This window comes from Lepisosteus platostomus, chromosome 5 (genome assembly GCF_059453375.1).
Source record: "Lepisosteus platostomus isolate fLepPlt1 chromosome 5, fLepPlt1.hap1, whole genome shotgun sequence".
NCBI lineage: Eukaryota > Metazoa > Chordata > Actinopteri > Semionotiformes > Lepisosteidae > Lepisosteus > Lepisosteus platostomus.
In genome coordinates this window covers 67,498,738-67,517,266 of record NC_142615.1, presented here as the reverse complement: position 1 = coordinate 67,517,266, position 18,529 = coordinate 67,498,738, and the positions used below count along the sequence as shown (strand labels likewise).

The window sequence follows — 18,529 nt, the reverse complement described above, 5'->3', positions numbered from 1 at the left end:
CTGTCTCTCAATAATAATAATCCAGTGTGTGATCTCCTGTTCCAGCCTGAGGAACAGACAGCGAGCCTGTCTCTCAATAATAATAATACAGTGTGTGATCTCCTGTCGCAGCCTGAGGAACAGACAGCGAGCCTGTCTCTCAATAATAATAATACAGTGTGTGATCTCCTGTCAAAGCCTGAGGAACAGACAGGGAGCCTGTCTCTCAATAATAATAATACAGTGTGTGATCTCCTGTCGCAGCCTGAGGAACAGACAGCGAGCCTGTCTCTCAATAATAATAATACAGTGTGTGATCTCCTGTCGCAGCCTGAGGAACAGACAGCGAGCCTGTCTCTCAATAATAATAATCCAGTGTGTGATCTCCTGTCCCAGCCTGAGGAACAGACAGTGAGCCTGTCTCTCAATACTAGTAATACAGGGTGTGATCTCCTGTCCCAGCCTGAGGAACAGACAGTGAGCCTGTCTCTCAATAATAATAATACAGTGTGTGATCTCCTGTCCCAGCCTGAGGAACAGACAGTGAGCCTGTCTCTCAATAATAATAATACAGTGTGTGATCTCCTGTCAAAGCCTGAGGAACAGTGAGTCTGTCTCTCAATAATAATAATCCAGTGTGTGATCTCCTGTCCCAGCCTGAGGAACAGACAGTGAGCCTGTCTCTCATTAATAATAATACAGTGTGTGATCTCCTGTCCCAGCCTGAGGAACAGACAGTGAGCCTGTCTCTCAATAATAATAATCCAGTGTGTGATCTCCTGTCCCAGCCTGAGGAACAGACAGCGAGCCTGTCTCTCAATGATAATAATACAGTGTGTGATCTCCTGTCCCAGCCTGAGGAACAGTGAGTCTGTCTCTCAATAATAATAATACAGTGTGTGATCTCCTGTCCCAGCCTGAGGAACAGTGAGCCTGTCTCTCAATAATAATAATACAGTGTGTGATCTCCTGTCCCAGCCTGAGGAACAGACAGTGAACCTGTCTCTCAATAATAATAATACAGCATGTGATCTCCTGTCCCAGCCTGAGGAACAGACAGTGAGCCTGTCTCTCAATAATAATAATACAGTGTGTGATCTCCTGTCCCAGCCTGAGGAACAGTGAGTCTGTCTCTCAATAATAATAATCCAGTGTGTGATCTCCTGTCCCAGCCTGAGGAACAGACAGTGAGCCTGTCTCTCAATAATAATAATACAGTGTGTGATCTCCTGTCCCAGCCTGAGGAACAGACAGTGAGCCTGTCTCTCAATAATAATACAGTGTGTGATCTCCTGTCAAAGCCTGAGGAACAGTGAGTCTGTCTCTCAATAATAATAATACAGTGTGTGATCTCCTGTCCCAGCCTGAGGAACAGACAGTGAGCCTGTCTCTCAATAATAATAATACAGTGTGTGATCTCCTGTCCCAGCCTGAGGAACAGACAGTGAGCCTGTCTCTCAATAATAATAATACAGTGTGTGATCTCCTGTCAAAGCCTGAGGAACAGTGAGTCTGTCTCTCAATAATAATAATCCAGTGTGTGATCTCCTGTCCCAGCCTGAGGAACAGACAGCGAGCCTGTCTCTCAATAATAATAATACAGTGTGTGATCTCCTGTCGCAGCCTGAGGAACAGACAGCGAGCCTGTCTCTCAATAATAATAATCCAGTGTGTGATCTCCTGTCAAAGCCTGAGGAACAGACAGCGAGCCTGTCTCTCAATAATAATAATCCAGTGTGTGATCTCCTGTCCCAGCCTGAGGAACAGACAGTGAGCCTGTCTCTCAATACTAGTAATACAGGGCTTGATCTCCTGTCCCAGCCTGAGGAACAGACAGTGAGCCTGTCTCTCAATAATAATAATACAGTGTGTGATCTCCTGTCCCAGCCTGAGGAACAGACAGTGAGCCTGTCTCTCAATAATAATACAGTGTGTGATCTCCTGTCAAAGCCTGAGGAACAGTGAGTCTGTCTCTCAATAATAATAATCCAGTGTGTGATCTCCTGTCCCAGCCTGAGGAACAGTGAGTCTGTCTCTCAATAATAATAATACAGTGTGTGATCTCCTGTCCCAGCCTGAGGAACAGACAGTGAGCCTGTCTCTCAATAATAATAATACAGTGTGTGATCTCCTGTCCCAGCCTGAGGAACAGACAGTGAGCCTGTCTCTCAATAATAATAATACAGTGTGTGATCTCCTGTCAAAGCCTGAGGAACAGTGAGTCTGTCTCTCAATAATAATAATCCAGTGTGTGATCTCCTGTCCCAGCCTGAGGAACAGACAGCGAGCCTGTCTCTCAATAATAATAATACAGTGTGTGATCTCCTGTCGCAGCCTGAGGAACAGACAGCGAGCCTGTCTCTCAATAATAATAATACAGTGTGTGATCTCCTGTCAAAGCCTGAGGAACAGACAGGGAGCCTGTCTCTCAATAATAATAATACAGTGTGTGATCTCCTGTCCCAGCCTGAGGAACAGACAGGGAGCCTGTCTCTCAATAATAATAATCCAGTGTGTGATCTCCTGTCCCAGCCTGAGGAACAGACAGCGAGCCTGTCTCTCAATAATAATAATACAGTGTGTGATCTCCTGTCGCAGCCTGAGGAACAGACAGCGAGCCTGTCTCTCAATAATAATAATACAGTGTGTGATCTCCTGTCGCAGCCTGAGGAACAGACAGCGAGCCTGTCTCTCAATAATAATAATCCAGTGTGTGATCTCCTGTCCCAGCCTGAGGAACAGACAGTGAGCCTGTCTCTCAATACTAGTAATACAGGGTGTGATCTCCTGTCCCAGCCTGAGGAACAGACAGTGAGCCTGTCTCTCAATAATAATAATACAGTGTGTGATCTCCTGTCCCAGCCTGAGGAACAGACAGTGAGCCTGTCTCTCAATAATAATAATACAGTGTGTGATCTCCTGTCAAAGCCTGAGGAACAGTGAGTCTGTCTCTCAATAATAATAATCCAGTGTGTGATCTCCTGTCCCAGCCTGAGGAACAGACAGTGAGCCTGTCTCTCAATACTAGTAATACAGGGCTTGATCTCCTGTCCCAGCCTGAGGAACAGACAGTGACCCTGTCTCTCAATAATAATAATACAGTGTGTGATCTCCTGTCCCAGCCTGAGGAACAGACAGTGAGCCTGTCTCTCAATAATAATACAGTGTGTGATCTCCTGTCAAAGCCTGAGGAACAGTGAGTCTGTCTCTCAATAATAATAATCCAGTGTGTGATCTCCTGTCCCAGCCTGAGGAACAGTGAGTCTGTCTCTCAATAATAATAATACAGTGTGTGATCTCCTGTCCCAGCCTGAGGAACAGACAGTGAGCCTGTCTCTCAATAATAATAATACAGTGTGTGATCTCCTGTCCCAGCCTGAGGAACAGACAGTGAGCCTGTCTCTCAATAATAATAATACAGTGTGTGATCTCCTGTCAAAGCCTGAGGAACAGTGAGTCTGTCTCTCAATAATAATAATCCAGTGTGTGATCTCCTGTCCCAGCCTGAGGAACAGACAGCGAGCCTGTCTCTCAATAATAATAATACAGTGTGTGATCTCCTGTCCCAGCCTGAGGAACAGACAGTGAGCCTGTCTCTCAATAATAATAATACAGTGTGTGATCTCCTGTCGCAGCCTGAGGAACAGACAGCGAGCCTGTCTCTCAATAATAATAATACAGTGTGTGATCTCCTGTCGCAGCCTGAGGAACAGACAGCGAGCCTGTCTCTCAATAATAATAATCCAGTGTGTGATCTCCTGTCCCAGCCTGAGGAACAGACAGTGAGCCTGTCTCTCAATACTAGTAATACAGGGTGTGATCTCCTGTCCCAGCCTGAGGAACAGACAGTGAGCCTGTCTCTCAATAATAATAATACAGTGTGTGATCTCCTGTCCCAGCCTGAGGAACAGACAGTGAGCCTGTCTCTCAATAATAATAATCCAGTGTGTGATCTCCTGTCCCAGCCTGAGGAACAGACAGCGAGCCTGTCTCTCAATAATAATAATACAGTGTGTGATCTCCTGTCCCAGCCTGAGGAACAGTGAGTCTGTCTCTCAATAATAATAATACAGTGTGTGATCTCCTGTCCCAGCCTGAGGAACAGTGAGCCTGTCTCTCAATAATAATAATACAGTGTGTGATCTCCTGTCCCAGCCTGAGGAACAGACAGTGAACCTGTCTCTCAATAATAATAATACAGCATGTGATCTCCTGTCCCAGCCTGAGGAACAGACAGTGAGCCTGTCTCTCAATAATAATAATACAGTGTGTGATCTCCTGTCCCAGCCTGAGGAACAGTGAGTCTGTCTCTCAATAATAATAATCCAGTGTGTGATCTCCTGTCCCAGCCTGAGGAACAGACAGTGAGCCTGTCTCTCAGTAATAATAATACAGTGTGTGATCTCCTGTCCCAGCCTGAGGAACAGTGAGTCTGTCTCTCAATAATAATAATCCAGTGTGTGATCTCCTGTCCCAGCCTGAGGAACAGTGAGTCTGTCTCTCAATAATAATAATACAGTGTGTGATCTCCTGTCCCAGCCTGAGGAACAGACAGTGAGCCTGTCTCTCAATAATAATAATACAGTGTGTGATCTCCTGTCCCAGCCTGAGGAACAGACAGTGAGCCTGTCTCTCAATAATAATAATACAGTGTGTGATCTCCTGTCAAAGCCTGAGGAACAGTGAGTCTGTCTCTCAATAATAATAATCCAGTGTGTGATCTCCTGTCCCAGCCTGAGGAACAGACAGCGAGCCTGTCTCTCAATAATAATAATACAGTGTGTGATCTCCTGTCGCAGCCTGAGGAACAGACAGCGAGCCTGTCTCTCAATAATAATAATACAGTGTGTGATCTCCTGTCCCAGCCTGAGGAACAGACAGTGAGCCTGTCTCTCAATAATAATACAGTGTGTGATCTCCTGTCAAAGCCTGAGGAACAGTGAGTCTGTCTCTCAATAATAATAATCCAGTGTGTGATCTCCTGTCCCAGCCTGAGGAACAGACAGCGAGCCTGTCTCTCAATAATAATAATACAGTGTGTGATCTCCTGTCGCAGCCTGAGGAACAGACAGGGAGCCTGTCTCTCAATAATAATAATACAGTGTGTGATCTCCTGTCCCAGCCTGAGGAACAGACAGTGAGCCTGTCTCTCAATAATAATAATACAGTGTGTGATCTCCTGTCCCAGCCTGAGGAACAGACAGCGAGCCTGTCTCTCAATAATAATAATCCAGTGTGTGATCTCCTGTCCCAGCCTGAGGAACAGACAGTGAGCCTGTCTCTCAATAATAATAATACAGTGTGTGATCTCCTGTCCCAGCCTGAGGAACAGTGAGTCTGTCTCTCAATAATAATAATCCAGTGTGTGATCTCCTGTCCCAGCCTGAGGAACAGACAGCGAGCCTGTCTCTCAATAATAATAATACAGTGTGTGATCTCCTGTCGCAGCCTGAGGAACAGACAGGGAGCCTGTCTCTCAATAATAATAATACAGTGTGTGATCTCCTGTCCCAGCCTGAGGAACAGACAGTGAGCCTGTCTCTCAATAATAATAATACAGTGTGTGATCTCCTGTCCCAGCCTGAGGAACAGACAGCGAGCCTGTCTCTCAATAATAATAATCCAGTGTGTGATCTCCTGTCCCAGCCTGAGGAACAGACAGTGAGCCTGTCTCTCAATAATAATAATACAGTGTGTGATCTCCTGTCCCAGCCTGAGGAACAGACAGCGAGCCTGTCTCTCAATAATAATAATCCAGTGTGTGATCTCCTGTCCCAGCCTGAGGAACAGACAGTGAGCCTGTCTCTCAATAATAATATTAACAATAATAATGAAACAGAGGATTGGTCCTCACACAGACCCCTGGGGAATACCGCAGCTCAGAAACACAGAGAGAAGAATTTGGGGTGCAATCTGCTTTTAATTTCGGGGTGACGGAGCCTCAGGTCCCCCACAGGGCCGTCCCCAGGAGCGCCCCCACCAGCACCACCAGGAGGTCCGGGCCGAACCGGGGTGCGGTGGACCGGGCCCGCAGCGCCTCCTGTTGGCGCCTGATCCAGTCGCGGTACCGGCTGGCCCGGGCGTACACCCCGGGTCTCCGCGGCCGCGCGCAGCCCTCCCCGAAACTGGTCACCCCCACCAGGTAGAAGAGCCCCCGCGTCTCGTGGTAGCACTGCAGGGGACCCCCGCTGTCTCCCTGAAACGACACGCAGAGAGCCCAGTCCGAGAGAGAGAGAGACAGGAGAGAGAGGGACAGAGACAAGAGAGAGACAGGAGAGAGAGAGGGACAGAGACAAGAGAGAAACAGGAGAGAGAGAGGGACAGAGACAAGAGAGAAACAGGATAGAGAGAGGGACAGAGACAAGAGTGAGACAGGAGAGAGAAGGACAGAGACAAGAGTGAAACAGGAGAGAGAGAGGGACAGAGACAAGAGTGAGACAGGAGAGAGAGAGGGACAGAGACAAGAGAGAAACAGGAGAGAGAGAGGGACAGAGACAAGAGAGAAACAGGAGAGAGAGAGGGACAGAGACAAGAGTGAGACAGGAGAGAGAGAGGTACAGAGAGAAGAGAGAGACAGGAGAGAGAGAGGGACAGAGACAAGAGTGAGACAGGAGAGAGAGAGGGACAGAGACAAGAGTGAGACAGGAGAGAGAGAGAGAGACAAAGACAAGAGTGAGACAGGACAGAGAGAGGGACAGAGACAAGAGTGAGACAGGAGAGAGAGAGGGACAGAGACAAGAGAGAGACAGGAGAGAGAGAGGGACAGAGACAAGAGAGAGACAGGAGAGAGAGAGGGACAGAGACAAGAGTGAGACAGGAGAGAGAGAGGGACAGAGACAAGAGTGAGACAGGAGACAGAGAGACAGAGACAAGAGAGAGAAAGCAGAGAGACAGAGACAGGAGAGAGAGGGACAGGAGAGACAGGAGAGAGGGTGACAGACAGGAGAGAGAGACAGAGGGAGACAGGGAGACAAAGCCAATAACCCCCCAGCCTGTCTCTGGACTGCAGCCCCCAGAGGAAACACAGGGAGATCCAGTGAGAACATGCAGACTCCCCACCGACAGCACCCGACTGACCTGGCAGGTGTCCACGCCGCCGGCCTCGAACCCGGCGCACTGCATGTTGGCGGTGACGCGGCCCGCGTACCAGCCCGGCCCGTTGCAGGTCTCGTGGGGGATGAGCTCCACCTCGGCCTCCTGCAGGGCGTCGGACATCTGACCTGCGCGGGGAGGGGGGGCCGAGCACCCCGAAATCTCACTCACACAGAGCACCCTGAAATCCCACCACAACACCCCAAAATCTCACTCGCCCAGAGCACCTCGAAATCTCACCAAAACAACACCCCCAAAAACTCACCACAACTCCCCGAAATCTCACCAAAACAATACCCCCCAAAACTCACAACACCCCAAAATCTCACCACAGTACCCCGAAATACCACTCAAACAGAGCACCCCACAATCTCACCATAGCACCCCGAAATCCCACTCACACAGAGCACCCCACAATCTCACAACAACACCCCGAAATCTCACTCACAAAGAGCACCCCACAGTCTCACAACAACACCCCGAAATCTCCCTCACACAGAGCACCCCACAATCTCACCAAACAATACCCCCAAAATCTCACAACACCCCAAAATCTCACTCGCACAGAACACCCCACAATCTCACAACAACACCCCAAAATCTCACTTGCACAGAGCACCCCACAGTTTCACCACAGCACCCCGAAATCTCACTCGCACAGAGCACCACACAATCTCACCACAACAATACCCCCAAAATCTCACAACACCCCACAATCTCACCACAGTACCCCAAAACCCCACTCACACAGAGCACCCCACAGTCTCACCACAGCACCCCGAGACCCCCCTCACCCCGTCAGCGCTGACCTCTGTAGGACGTGGTCCCCCAGCCGCTGATGAAGCAGGGCCCCAGGCCCCCCTCGTCGCCGGGCCCCTCCGGCAGGCAGACGGGCTGGACGCGGGGGGTCCAGCGCACCGGGGCGCCCAGCCGCAGCAGGGCCACGTCGCCGTCGTAGTCCTCGGGGCTGAAGGCCGGGTGCCGCAGCAGGTGGGTCACCGAGCGGTTCTGGACCTGGGCCCCGCGGGACGACTGGAGCTGCAGCCCGGCCACCACCCGCAGGCTGGACACGGCACTGGGGGAGAGGAGGGGGGGTCACTCCGGGTCATCTCTCAGGCCGCTGTGACACTGACACACCCCTCTCTGACACAGACACACCCCTCTCTGACACAGACACTCCCCACTCTGACACAGACACACCCCAGTCTGATACAGACACACCCCCAGTCTGACACAGACACGCCCCCACTCTGACACAGACACACCCCACTCTGACACAGACACACCCCCACTCTGACACAGACACACCCCAGTCTGACACAGACACACCCCCAGTCTGACACAGACACACCCCCAGTGTGAGCTGGACACACCCCCAGTCTGATACAGACACCCCCCCAGTCTGACACAGACACACCCCAGTCTGACACAGACACCCCCAGTCTGACACAGACACACCCCCAGTCTGACACAGACACACCCCACTCTGACACAGACACACCCCAGTCTGACACAGACACACCCCAGTCTGACACTGACACACCCCCAGTCTGACACAGACACACCCCCAGTGTGAGCTGGACACACCCCCAGTCTGACACAGACACACCCCCAGTCTGACACAGACACACCCCCAGTCTGACAGACACCCCCCCAGTGTGAGCTGGACACGCCCCAGTCTGACACAGACACCCCCCCAGTCTGACACTGACACGCCCCCACTCTGACACAGACACTCCCCCACTCTGACACAGACACACCCCACTCTGACACAGACACACCCCCAGTCTGACACAGACACACCCCAGTCTGACACAGACACGCCCCCAGTGTGAGCTGGACACACCCCCAGTCTGACACTGACACGCCCCCTCTCTGACACAGACACACCCCCACTCTGACACAGACACACCCCAGTCTGACACAGACACACCCCCAGTCTGACACAGACACACCCCCAGTCTGACACAGACACACCCAGTCTGACACAGACACCCCCCACTCTGACACAGACACACCCCAGTCTGACACAGACACACCCCAGTCTGACACAGACACACCCCAGTCTGACACAGACACGCCCCCAGTGTGAGCTGGACACACCCCCAGTCTGATACAGACACACCCCCAGTCTGACACTGACACGCCCCCACTCTGACACAGACACTCCCCCACTCTGACACAGACACACCCCAGTCTGACACAGACACGCCCCCAGTCTGACACAGACACGCCCCCACTCTGACACAGACACGCCCCCACTCTGACACAGACACACCCCAGTCTGACACAGACACACCCCCAGTCTGACACAGACACACCCCCAGTCTGACACAGACACACCCCCAGTGTGAGCTGGACACACCCCCTCTCTGACACAGACACACCCCCACTCTGACACAGACACACCCCAGTCTGACACAGACACACCCCCAGTCTGACACAGACACACCCCCAGTCTGACACAGACACACCCAGTCTGACACAGACACGCCCCCAGTGTGAGCTGGACACACCCCAGTCTGACACAGACACACCCCCAGTCTGACACTGACACACCCCCAGTCTGACACAGACACACCCCCAGTCTGACACTGACACACCCAGTCTGACACAGACACACCCCCAGTCTGACACAGACACGCCCCCACTCTGACACAGACACGCCCCCACTCTGACACAGACACACCCCAGTCTGACACAGACACGCCCCCAGTGTGAGCTGGACACACCCCCAGTCTGACACAGACACACCCCCTCTCTGACACAGACACACCCCACTCTGACACAGACACACCCCCACTCTGACACAGACACACCCCAGTCTGACACAGACACCCCCCCACTCTGACACAGACACACCCCAGTCTGACACAGACACCCCCCCACTCTGACACAGACACACCCCCACTCTGACACAGACACACCCCACTCTGACACAGACACACCCCCAGTCTGACACAGACACACCCCAGTCTGACACAGACACGCCCCCAGTGTGAGCTGGACACACCCCCAGTCTGACACAGACACACCCCAGTCTGACACAGACACGCCCCCAGTCTGACACAGACACCCCCCCAGTCTGACACAGACACACCCCCAGTGTGAGCTGGACACACCCCCAGTCTGACACAGACACACCCCCACTCTGACACAGACACACCCCAGTCTGACACAGACACGCCCCCAGTGTGAGCTGGACACACCCCCAGTCTGACACAGACACACCCCACTCTGACACAGACACACCCCCAGTCTGACACAGACACGCCCCCAGTCTGACACAGACACCCCCCCACTCTGACACAGACACACCCCCACTCTGACACAGACACACCCCACTCTGACACAGACACACCCCCAGTCTGACACTGACACCCCCAGTCTGACACAGACACACCCCCGGTGTGAGCTGGACACACCCCCACTCTGACACAGACACCCCCCACTCTGACACAGACACACCCCAGTATGACACTGACACCCCCAGTCTGACACAGACACGCCCCCACTCTGACACAGACACACCCCAGTCTGACACTGACACACCCCCTCTCTGACACAGACACACCCCCAGTCTGACACTGACACCCCCAGTCTGACACAGACACACCCCACTCTGACACAGACACACCCCCAGTCTGACACAGACACACCCCCAGTCTGACACAGACACACCCCACTCTGACACTGACACACCCCACTCTGACACAGACACACCCCCAGTCTGACACAGACACGCCCCCAGTCTGACACTGACACACCCAGTCTGACACAGACACCCCCCACTCTGACACAGACACACCCCAGTCTGACACAGACACACCCCCAGTCTGACACTGACACCCCCAGTCTGACACAGACACACCCCACTCTGACACAGACACGCCCCCACTCTGACACAGACACACCCCCAGTCTGACACAGACACACCCCACTCTGACACTGACACACCCCCAGTCTGACACAGACACACCCCCAGTCTGACACAGACACGCCCCCAGTCTGACACAGACACACCCCCAGTCTGACACAGACACACCCCACTCTGACACAGACACACCCCCAGTCTGACACAGACACACCCCACTCTGACACAGACACACCCCAGTCTGACACAGACACACCCCAGTCTGACACAGACACCCCCACTCTGACACAGACACCCCCCTCTCTGACACAGACACACCCCACTCTGACACAGACACACCCCCAGTGTGAGCTGGACACACCCCCACTCTGACACAGACACCCCCTCTCTGACACAGACACACCCCAGTCTGACACAGACACACCCCACTCTGACACAGACACGCCCCACTCTGACAGACACACCCCTCTCTGACACAGACACCCCCAGTCTGACACAGACACACCCCACTCTGACACAGACACTCCCCACTCTGACACAGACACACCCCCAGTCTGACACAGACACACCCCCACTCTGACACAGACACACCCCCTGTGTGAGCAGGAAGTGGGGGTGCTGGGGATCCCCGAGACGGGCGCACTCACGCGGCGGGAGGGAAACAGTGCGCGGCCGACAGGACCCAGCGCCGGTCGACCAGGGCGCCCCCGCAGAAGTGGGCGAAACCACGCCGGGCGGGGCGCTGGACGCTGACCTGCCAGGGCCACGCCCCCGGGGCCGCCTCGCGCCCCCCCACCACCCGGGAGCCCTCGGGGGGCGCCACCAGCGGCCGCCCCCCGCACCCTGGCAGAGAGAGGGAGACAGGGTCAGGGGCACCCCCAAAAACCCAGCTCTGTCTCAGACACACACAGACAGGTCAGGGGCACCCCCAGAATCCAGCTCTGTCTCAGACACACGCAGAGAGGTCAGGGGCACCCCCAGAACCCAGCTCTGTCTCAGACACACACAGAGAGGTCAGGGGCACCCCCAGAACCCAGCTCTGTCTCAGACACACACAGAGAGATCAGGGGCACCCCCAGAACCCAGCTCTGTCTCAGACACACACAGAGAGGTCAGGGGCACCCCCAGAACCCAGCTCTGTCAGACACACACAGAGAGGTCAGGGGCACCCCCAGCACCCAGCTCTGTCTCAGACACACGCAGAGAGGTCAGGGGCACCCCCAGGACCCAGCTCTGTCTCAGACACACACACAGAGGTCAGGGGCACCCCCAGAACCAGCTCTGTCTCAGACACACACAGAGGGGTCTGGGGCACCCCCAGAACCCAGCTCTGTCTCAGACACACACAGAGAGGTCAGGGGCACCCCCAGAACCCAGCTCTGTCTCAGACACACGCAGAGAGGTCAGGGGCACCCCTAGAACCAGCTCTGTCTCAGACACACACACAGAGGTCAGGGGCACCCCCAGAACCAGCTCTGTCTCAGACACACACAGAGAGGTCAGGGGCACCCCCAGAACCCAGCTCTGTCTCAGACACACACAGAGAGGTCAGGGGCACCCCCAGAACCCAGCTCTGTCTCAGACACACGCAGAGAGGTCAGGGGCACCCCCAGAACCAGCTCTGTCTCAGACACACACAGAGAGGTCAGGGGCAGCCCCAGAACCCAGCTCTGTCTCAGACACACACAGAGAGGTCAGGGGCACCCCCAGAACCCAGCTCTGTCAGACACACACAGAGAGGTCAGGGGCACCCCCAAAAACTCAGCTCTGTCTCAAACACACACAGAGAGGTCAGGGGCACCCCCAGAACCAGCTCTGTCTCAGACACACGCAAAGAGGTCAGGGGCACCCCCAGAACCCAGCTCTGTCTCAGACACACGCAGAGAGGTCAGGGGCACCCCCAGAACCCAGCTCTGTCTCAGACACACGCAGAGAGGTCAGGGGCACCCCCAGGACCCAGCTCTGTCAGAGACACACAGAGAGGTCAGGGGCACCCCCAGAACCCAGCTCTGTCTCAGACACACGCAAAGAGGTCAGGGGCACCCCCAGAACCCAGCTCTGTCTCAGACACACGCAGAGAGGTCAGGGGCACCCCCAGAACCCAGCTCTGTCTCAGACACACGCAGAGAGGTCAGGGGCACCCCCAGGACCCAGCTCTGTCTCAGACACACACAGAGAGGTCAGGGGCACCCCCAGAACCCAGCTCTGTCAGAGACACACAGAGAGGTCAGGGGCACCCCCAGAACCCAGCTCTGTCTCAGACACACGCAGAGAGGTCAGGGGCACCCCCAGAACCCAGCTCTGTCTCAAACACACGCAAAGAGGTCAGGGGCATCCCCAGAACCCAGCTCTGTCTCAGACACACACAGAGAGGTCAGGGGCACCCCCAGAACCCAGCTCTGTCAGACACACACAGAGAGGTCAGGGGCACCCCCAGAACCCAGCTCTGTCAGACACACACAGAGAGGTCAGGGGCACCCCCAGAACCCAGCTCTGTCAGAGACACACAGAGAGGTCAGGGGCACCCCCAGAACCCAGCTCTGTCTCAGACACACGCAGAGAGGTCAGGGGCACCCCCAGAACCAGCTCTGTCTCAGACACACGCAGAGAGGTCAGGGGCACCCCCAGAACCCAGCTCTGTCTCAGACACACGCAGAGAGGTCAGGGGCACCCCCAGAACCCAGCTCTGTCTCAGACACACACAGAGAGGTCAGGGGCACCCCCAAAAACTCAGCTCTGTCTCAGACACACACAGAGGGGTCAGGGGCACCCCCAGAACCCAGCTCTATCTCAGACACACACAGAGGTCAGGGGCACCCCCAGAACCCAGCTCTGTCTCAGACACACGCAGAGGGGTCAGGGGCACCCCCAGAACCAGCTCTGTCTCAGACACACGCAGAGAGGTCAGGGGCACCCCCAGAACCCAGCTCTGTCTCAGACACACACAGAGAGGTCAGGGGCACCCCCAGGACCCAGCTCTGTCAGAGACACACAGAGAGGTCAGGGGCACCCCCAGAACCCAGCTCTGTCTCAGACACACGCAGAGAGGTCAGGGGCACCCCCAGAACCAGCTCTGTCTCAAACACACACAGAGAGGTCAGGGGCACCCCCAGAACCCAGCTCTGTCAGAGACACACAGAGAGGTCAGGGGCACCCCCAGCACCCAGCTCTGTCAGAGACACACAGAGAGGTCAGGGGCACCCCCAGAACCAGCTCTGTCTCAGACACACGCAGAGAGGTCAGGGGCACCCCCAGAACCCAGCTCTGTCAGAGACACACAGAGAGGTCAGGGGCACCCCCAGAACCCAGCTCTGTCTCAGACACACACAGAGAGGTCAGGGGCACCCCCAGAACCAGCTCTGTCTCAGACACACACAGAGGGGTCAGGGGCACCCCCAGAACCCAGCTCTGTCTCAGACACACACAGAGAGGTCAGGGGCACCCCCAGAACCAGCTCTGTCTCAGACACACACAGAGGGGTCAGGGGCACCCCCAGAACCCAGCTCTGTCAGACACACACAGAGAGGTCAGGGGCACCCCCAGCACCCAGCTCTGTCTCAGACACACACAGAGAGGTCAGGGGCACCCCCAGAACCCAGCTCTGTCTCAGACACACACAGAGAGGTCAGGGGCACCCCCAGAACCCAGCTCTGTCTCAGACACACACAGAGAGGTCAGGGGCACCCCCAGAACCAGCTCTGTCTCAGACACACACAGAGAGGTCAGGGGCACCCCCAGAACCCAGCTCTGTCTCAGACACACACAGAGAGGTCAGGGGCACCCCCAGAACCCAGCTCTGTCTCAGACACACGCAGAGAGGTCAGGGGCACCCCCAGAACCCAGCTCTGTCTCAGACACACACAGAGAGGTCAGGGGCACCCCCAGAACCAGCTCTGTCTCAGACACACACACAGAGAGGTCAGGGGCACCCCCAGAACCCAGCTCTGTCAGACACACACAGAGAGGTCAGGGGCACCCCCAGAACCCAGCTCTGTCTCAGACACACACAGAGGGGTCAGGGGCACCCCCAGAACCCAGCTCTATCTCAGACACACACAGAGGTCAGGGGCACCCCCAGAACCCAGCTCTGTCTCAGACACACGCAGAGGGGTCAGGGGCACCCCCAGAACCAGCTCTGTCTCAGACACACGCAGAGAGGTCAGGGGCACCCCCAGAACCCAGCTCTGTCTCAGACACACACAGAGAGGTCAGGGGCACCCCCAGGACCCAGCTCTGTCAGAGACACACAGAGAGGTCAGGGGCACCCCCAGAACCCAGCTCTGTCTCAGACACACGCAGAGAGGTCAGGGGCACCCCCAGAACCAGCTCTGTCTCAAACACACACAGAGAGGTCAGGGGCACCCCCAGAACCCAGCTCTGTCAGAGACACACAGAGAGGTCAGGGGCACCCCCAGCACCCAGCTCTGTCAGAGACACACAGAGAGGTCAGGGGCACCCCCAGAACCAGCTCTGTCTCAGACACACGCAGAGAGGTCAGGGGCACCCCCAGAACCCAGCTCTGTCAGAGACACACAGAGAGGTCAGGGGCACCCCCAGAACCCAGCTCTGTCTCAGACACACACAGAGAGGTCAGGGGCACCCCCAGAACCAGCTCTGTCTCAGACACACACAGAGGGGTCAGGGGCACCCCCAGAACCCAGCTCTGTCTCAGACACACACAGAGAGGTCAGGGGCACCCCCAGAACCAGCTCTGTCTCAGACACACACAGAGGGGTCAGGGGCACCCCCAGAACCCAGCTCTGTCAGACACACACAGAGAGGTCAGGGGCACCCCCAGCACCCAGCTCTGTCTCAGACACACACAGAGAGGTCAGGGGCACCCCCAGAACCCAGCTCTGTCTCAGACACACACAGAGAGGTCAGGGGCACCCCCAGAACCCAGCTCTGTCTCAGACACACACAGAGAGGTCAGGGGCACCCCCAGAACCAGCTCTGTCTCAGACACACACAGAGAGGTCAGGGGCACCCCCAGAACCCAGCTCTGTCTCAGACACACACAGAGAGGTCAGGGGCACCCCCAGAACCCAGCTCTGTCTCAGACACACGCAGAGAGGTCAGGGGCACCCCCAGAACCCAGCTCTGTCTCAGACACACACAGAGAGGTCAGGGGCACCCCCAGAACCAGCTCTGTCTCAGACACACACACAGAGAGGTCAGGGGCACCCCCAGAACCCAGCTCTGTCAGACACACACAGAGAGGTCAGGGGCACCCCCAGAACCCAGCTCTGTCTCAGACACACACAGAGAGGTCAGGGGCACCCCCAGAACCCAGCTCTGTCTCAGACACACGCAGAGAGGTCAGGGGCACCCCCAGAACCCAGCTCTGTCTCAGACACACGCAGAGAGGTCAGGGGCACCCCCAGGACCCAGCTCTGTCTCAGACACACACAGAGAGGTCAGGGGCACCCCCAGGACCCAGCTCTGTCTCAGACACACACAGAGAGGTCAGGGGCACCCCCAGAACCCAGCTCTGTCAGACACACACAGAGAGGTCAGGGGCACCCCCAGAACCCAGCTCTGTCTCAGACACACACGGAGAGCTCAGGGGCACCCCCAGAACCCAGCTCTGTCAGACACACACAGAGAGGTCAGGGGCACCCCCAGAACCCAGCTCTGTCAGACACACACAGAGAGGTCAGGGGCACCCCCAGAACCCAGCTCTGTCTCAGACACACACACAGAGGTCAGGGGCACCCCCAGAACCCAGCTCTGTCTCAGACACACACAGAGAGCTCAGGGGCACCCCCAGAACCCAGCTCTGTCTCAGACACACACAGAGAGCTCAGGGGCACCCCCAGAACCCAGCTCTGTCTCAGACACACACAGAGAGGTCAGGGGCACCCCCAGAACCCAGCTCTGTCTCAGACACACGTAGACAGACAAAGACACACAACCACACACACACAGATACACACAGACAGAGAGAGAGACACACAGACAGAGAGAGAGACAGACACAGAGACACACACAGACAGAGAGAGAGACACACAGACACACACAGACAGAGAGAGAGACAGACAGACACACACAGACACACACAGACAGAGAGAGAGACAGACAGACACACACCCACACACACACACACAGACAGAGAGAGAGACACACAGACACACAGACACACAGACACACACACACAAAGACACACCCACACACACACACACACACAGACAGAGAGAGAGACACACAGACACACACAGACAGACAGAGAGACAGAAACACCCACAGACACAGACACACAACAGCGGCGCTGTCCCGTCCCGTCCCGTCCGGGTCGCTCTGGGCAGTACTGGCGGCCGGAGACCCACCGTGCGCGGCGGCGGCCGGGAGCAGGAGCAGCAGCAGCAGGAGGAGGAGGAGCCCGGACAGGCCGGACAGGCGCTCCGCGGGTCCCATCGCGCCGAGCTGAGCCCAGCCGGAGCCCAGCCGGAGTCCCGCCAGCAGGGGCCACTGTGACGCGGGGGGGCGTCGCTGCGTGACGCGGCGGCTCGTTTCCGCGCGACGGGGGGGATGACTGCGCTGTGACGTCACGGGCCTGCGCGAATCGCTGCAGCGCGTAACTGAGCGCACCCACACACACTGATACACACACACACCCCCCACACACACTGATACACAAACGCACTCATACACCCCACACACACTGATACACAAACGCACAGACACACCCCACAAACACACTGACACACACTGATACACGCCACACACACTGATACACACACCCACCCCACAAACGCACACTTCAAACACACTGACACACACACCCCACACACACACTACAAACACACTGACACACACACTGATACACACACCCACACCCACCCCACAAACACACTGACACACACACCCCACACACACACTACAAACACACTGACAAACACACTGATACACACAAACCCCACAAACACACTGATACACACACACCCCACACCCACCCCACAAACACACTGACAAACACACTGATACACAAAAACCCCACAAACACACTGATACACACACACACCCCACACCCACCCCACAAACACACACTACAAATACACTGACACACACACACACACATCCCACAAACACACTGATACACACACACACCCACCCCACAAACACACTGACACACACACTGATACACACAGAGGTGCACATTGATAAACACAGACACACACAGACACTGACAAACACACACTGACTGATACACACAAAAACCTGGCTGCCCAGAGAGGACAATGTTAATGTACTGGAGTGTCCAGTCAGTGTGTCTGTATGAACCCCTCTCTCTCAGTGCAGTGTTAATGTACTGGAGTGTCCAGTCGGGGTGTGTGTATGAACCCCTCTCTCTCTCAGTGCAGTGTTCATGTACTGGAGTGTCCAGTCAGTGTGTCTGTGTGAACCCCTCTCTCTCTCAGTGCAGTGTTCATGTACTGGAGTGTCCAGTCAGGGTGTGTGTATGAACCCCTCTCTCTCTCAGTGCAGTGTTCATGTACTGGAGTGTCCAGTCAGTGTGTGTGTATGAACCCCTCTCTCTCTCAGTGCAGTGTTCATGTACTGGAGTGTCCAGTCAGTGTGTGTGTG

General features: G+C 55.6%; 1 protein-coding gene across 1 annotated transcript; it reads right to left on the bottom strand.

Annotated features, from left to right (window-relative positions):
• Positions 1-5,879: 5,879 nt before the first annotated feature.
• LOC148671843 (acrosin-like) lies at positions 5,880-17,435 on the bottom strand. The gene is made up of 5 exons (XM_088632807.1): positions 17,272-17,435; positions 11,593-11,788; positions 7,881-8,146; positions 7,057-7,199; positions 5,880-6,175 (listed from the first exon to the last, which is right to left on the bottom strand). Exons 1-5 carry the CDS (start codon positions 17,357-17,359, stop codon positions 5,921-5,923), a joined length of 948 nt encoding a protein of 315 aa, XP_088488933.1. The 5' UTR covers positions 17,360-17,435; the 3' UTR covers positions 5,880-5,920.
• Between the last annotated feature and the right edge of the window lie 1,094 nt (positions 17,436-18,529).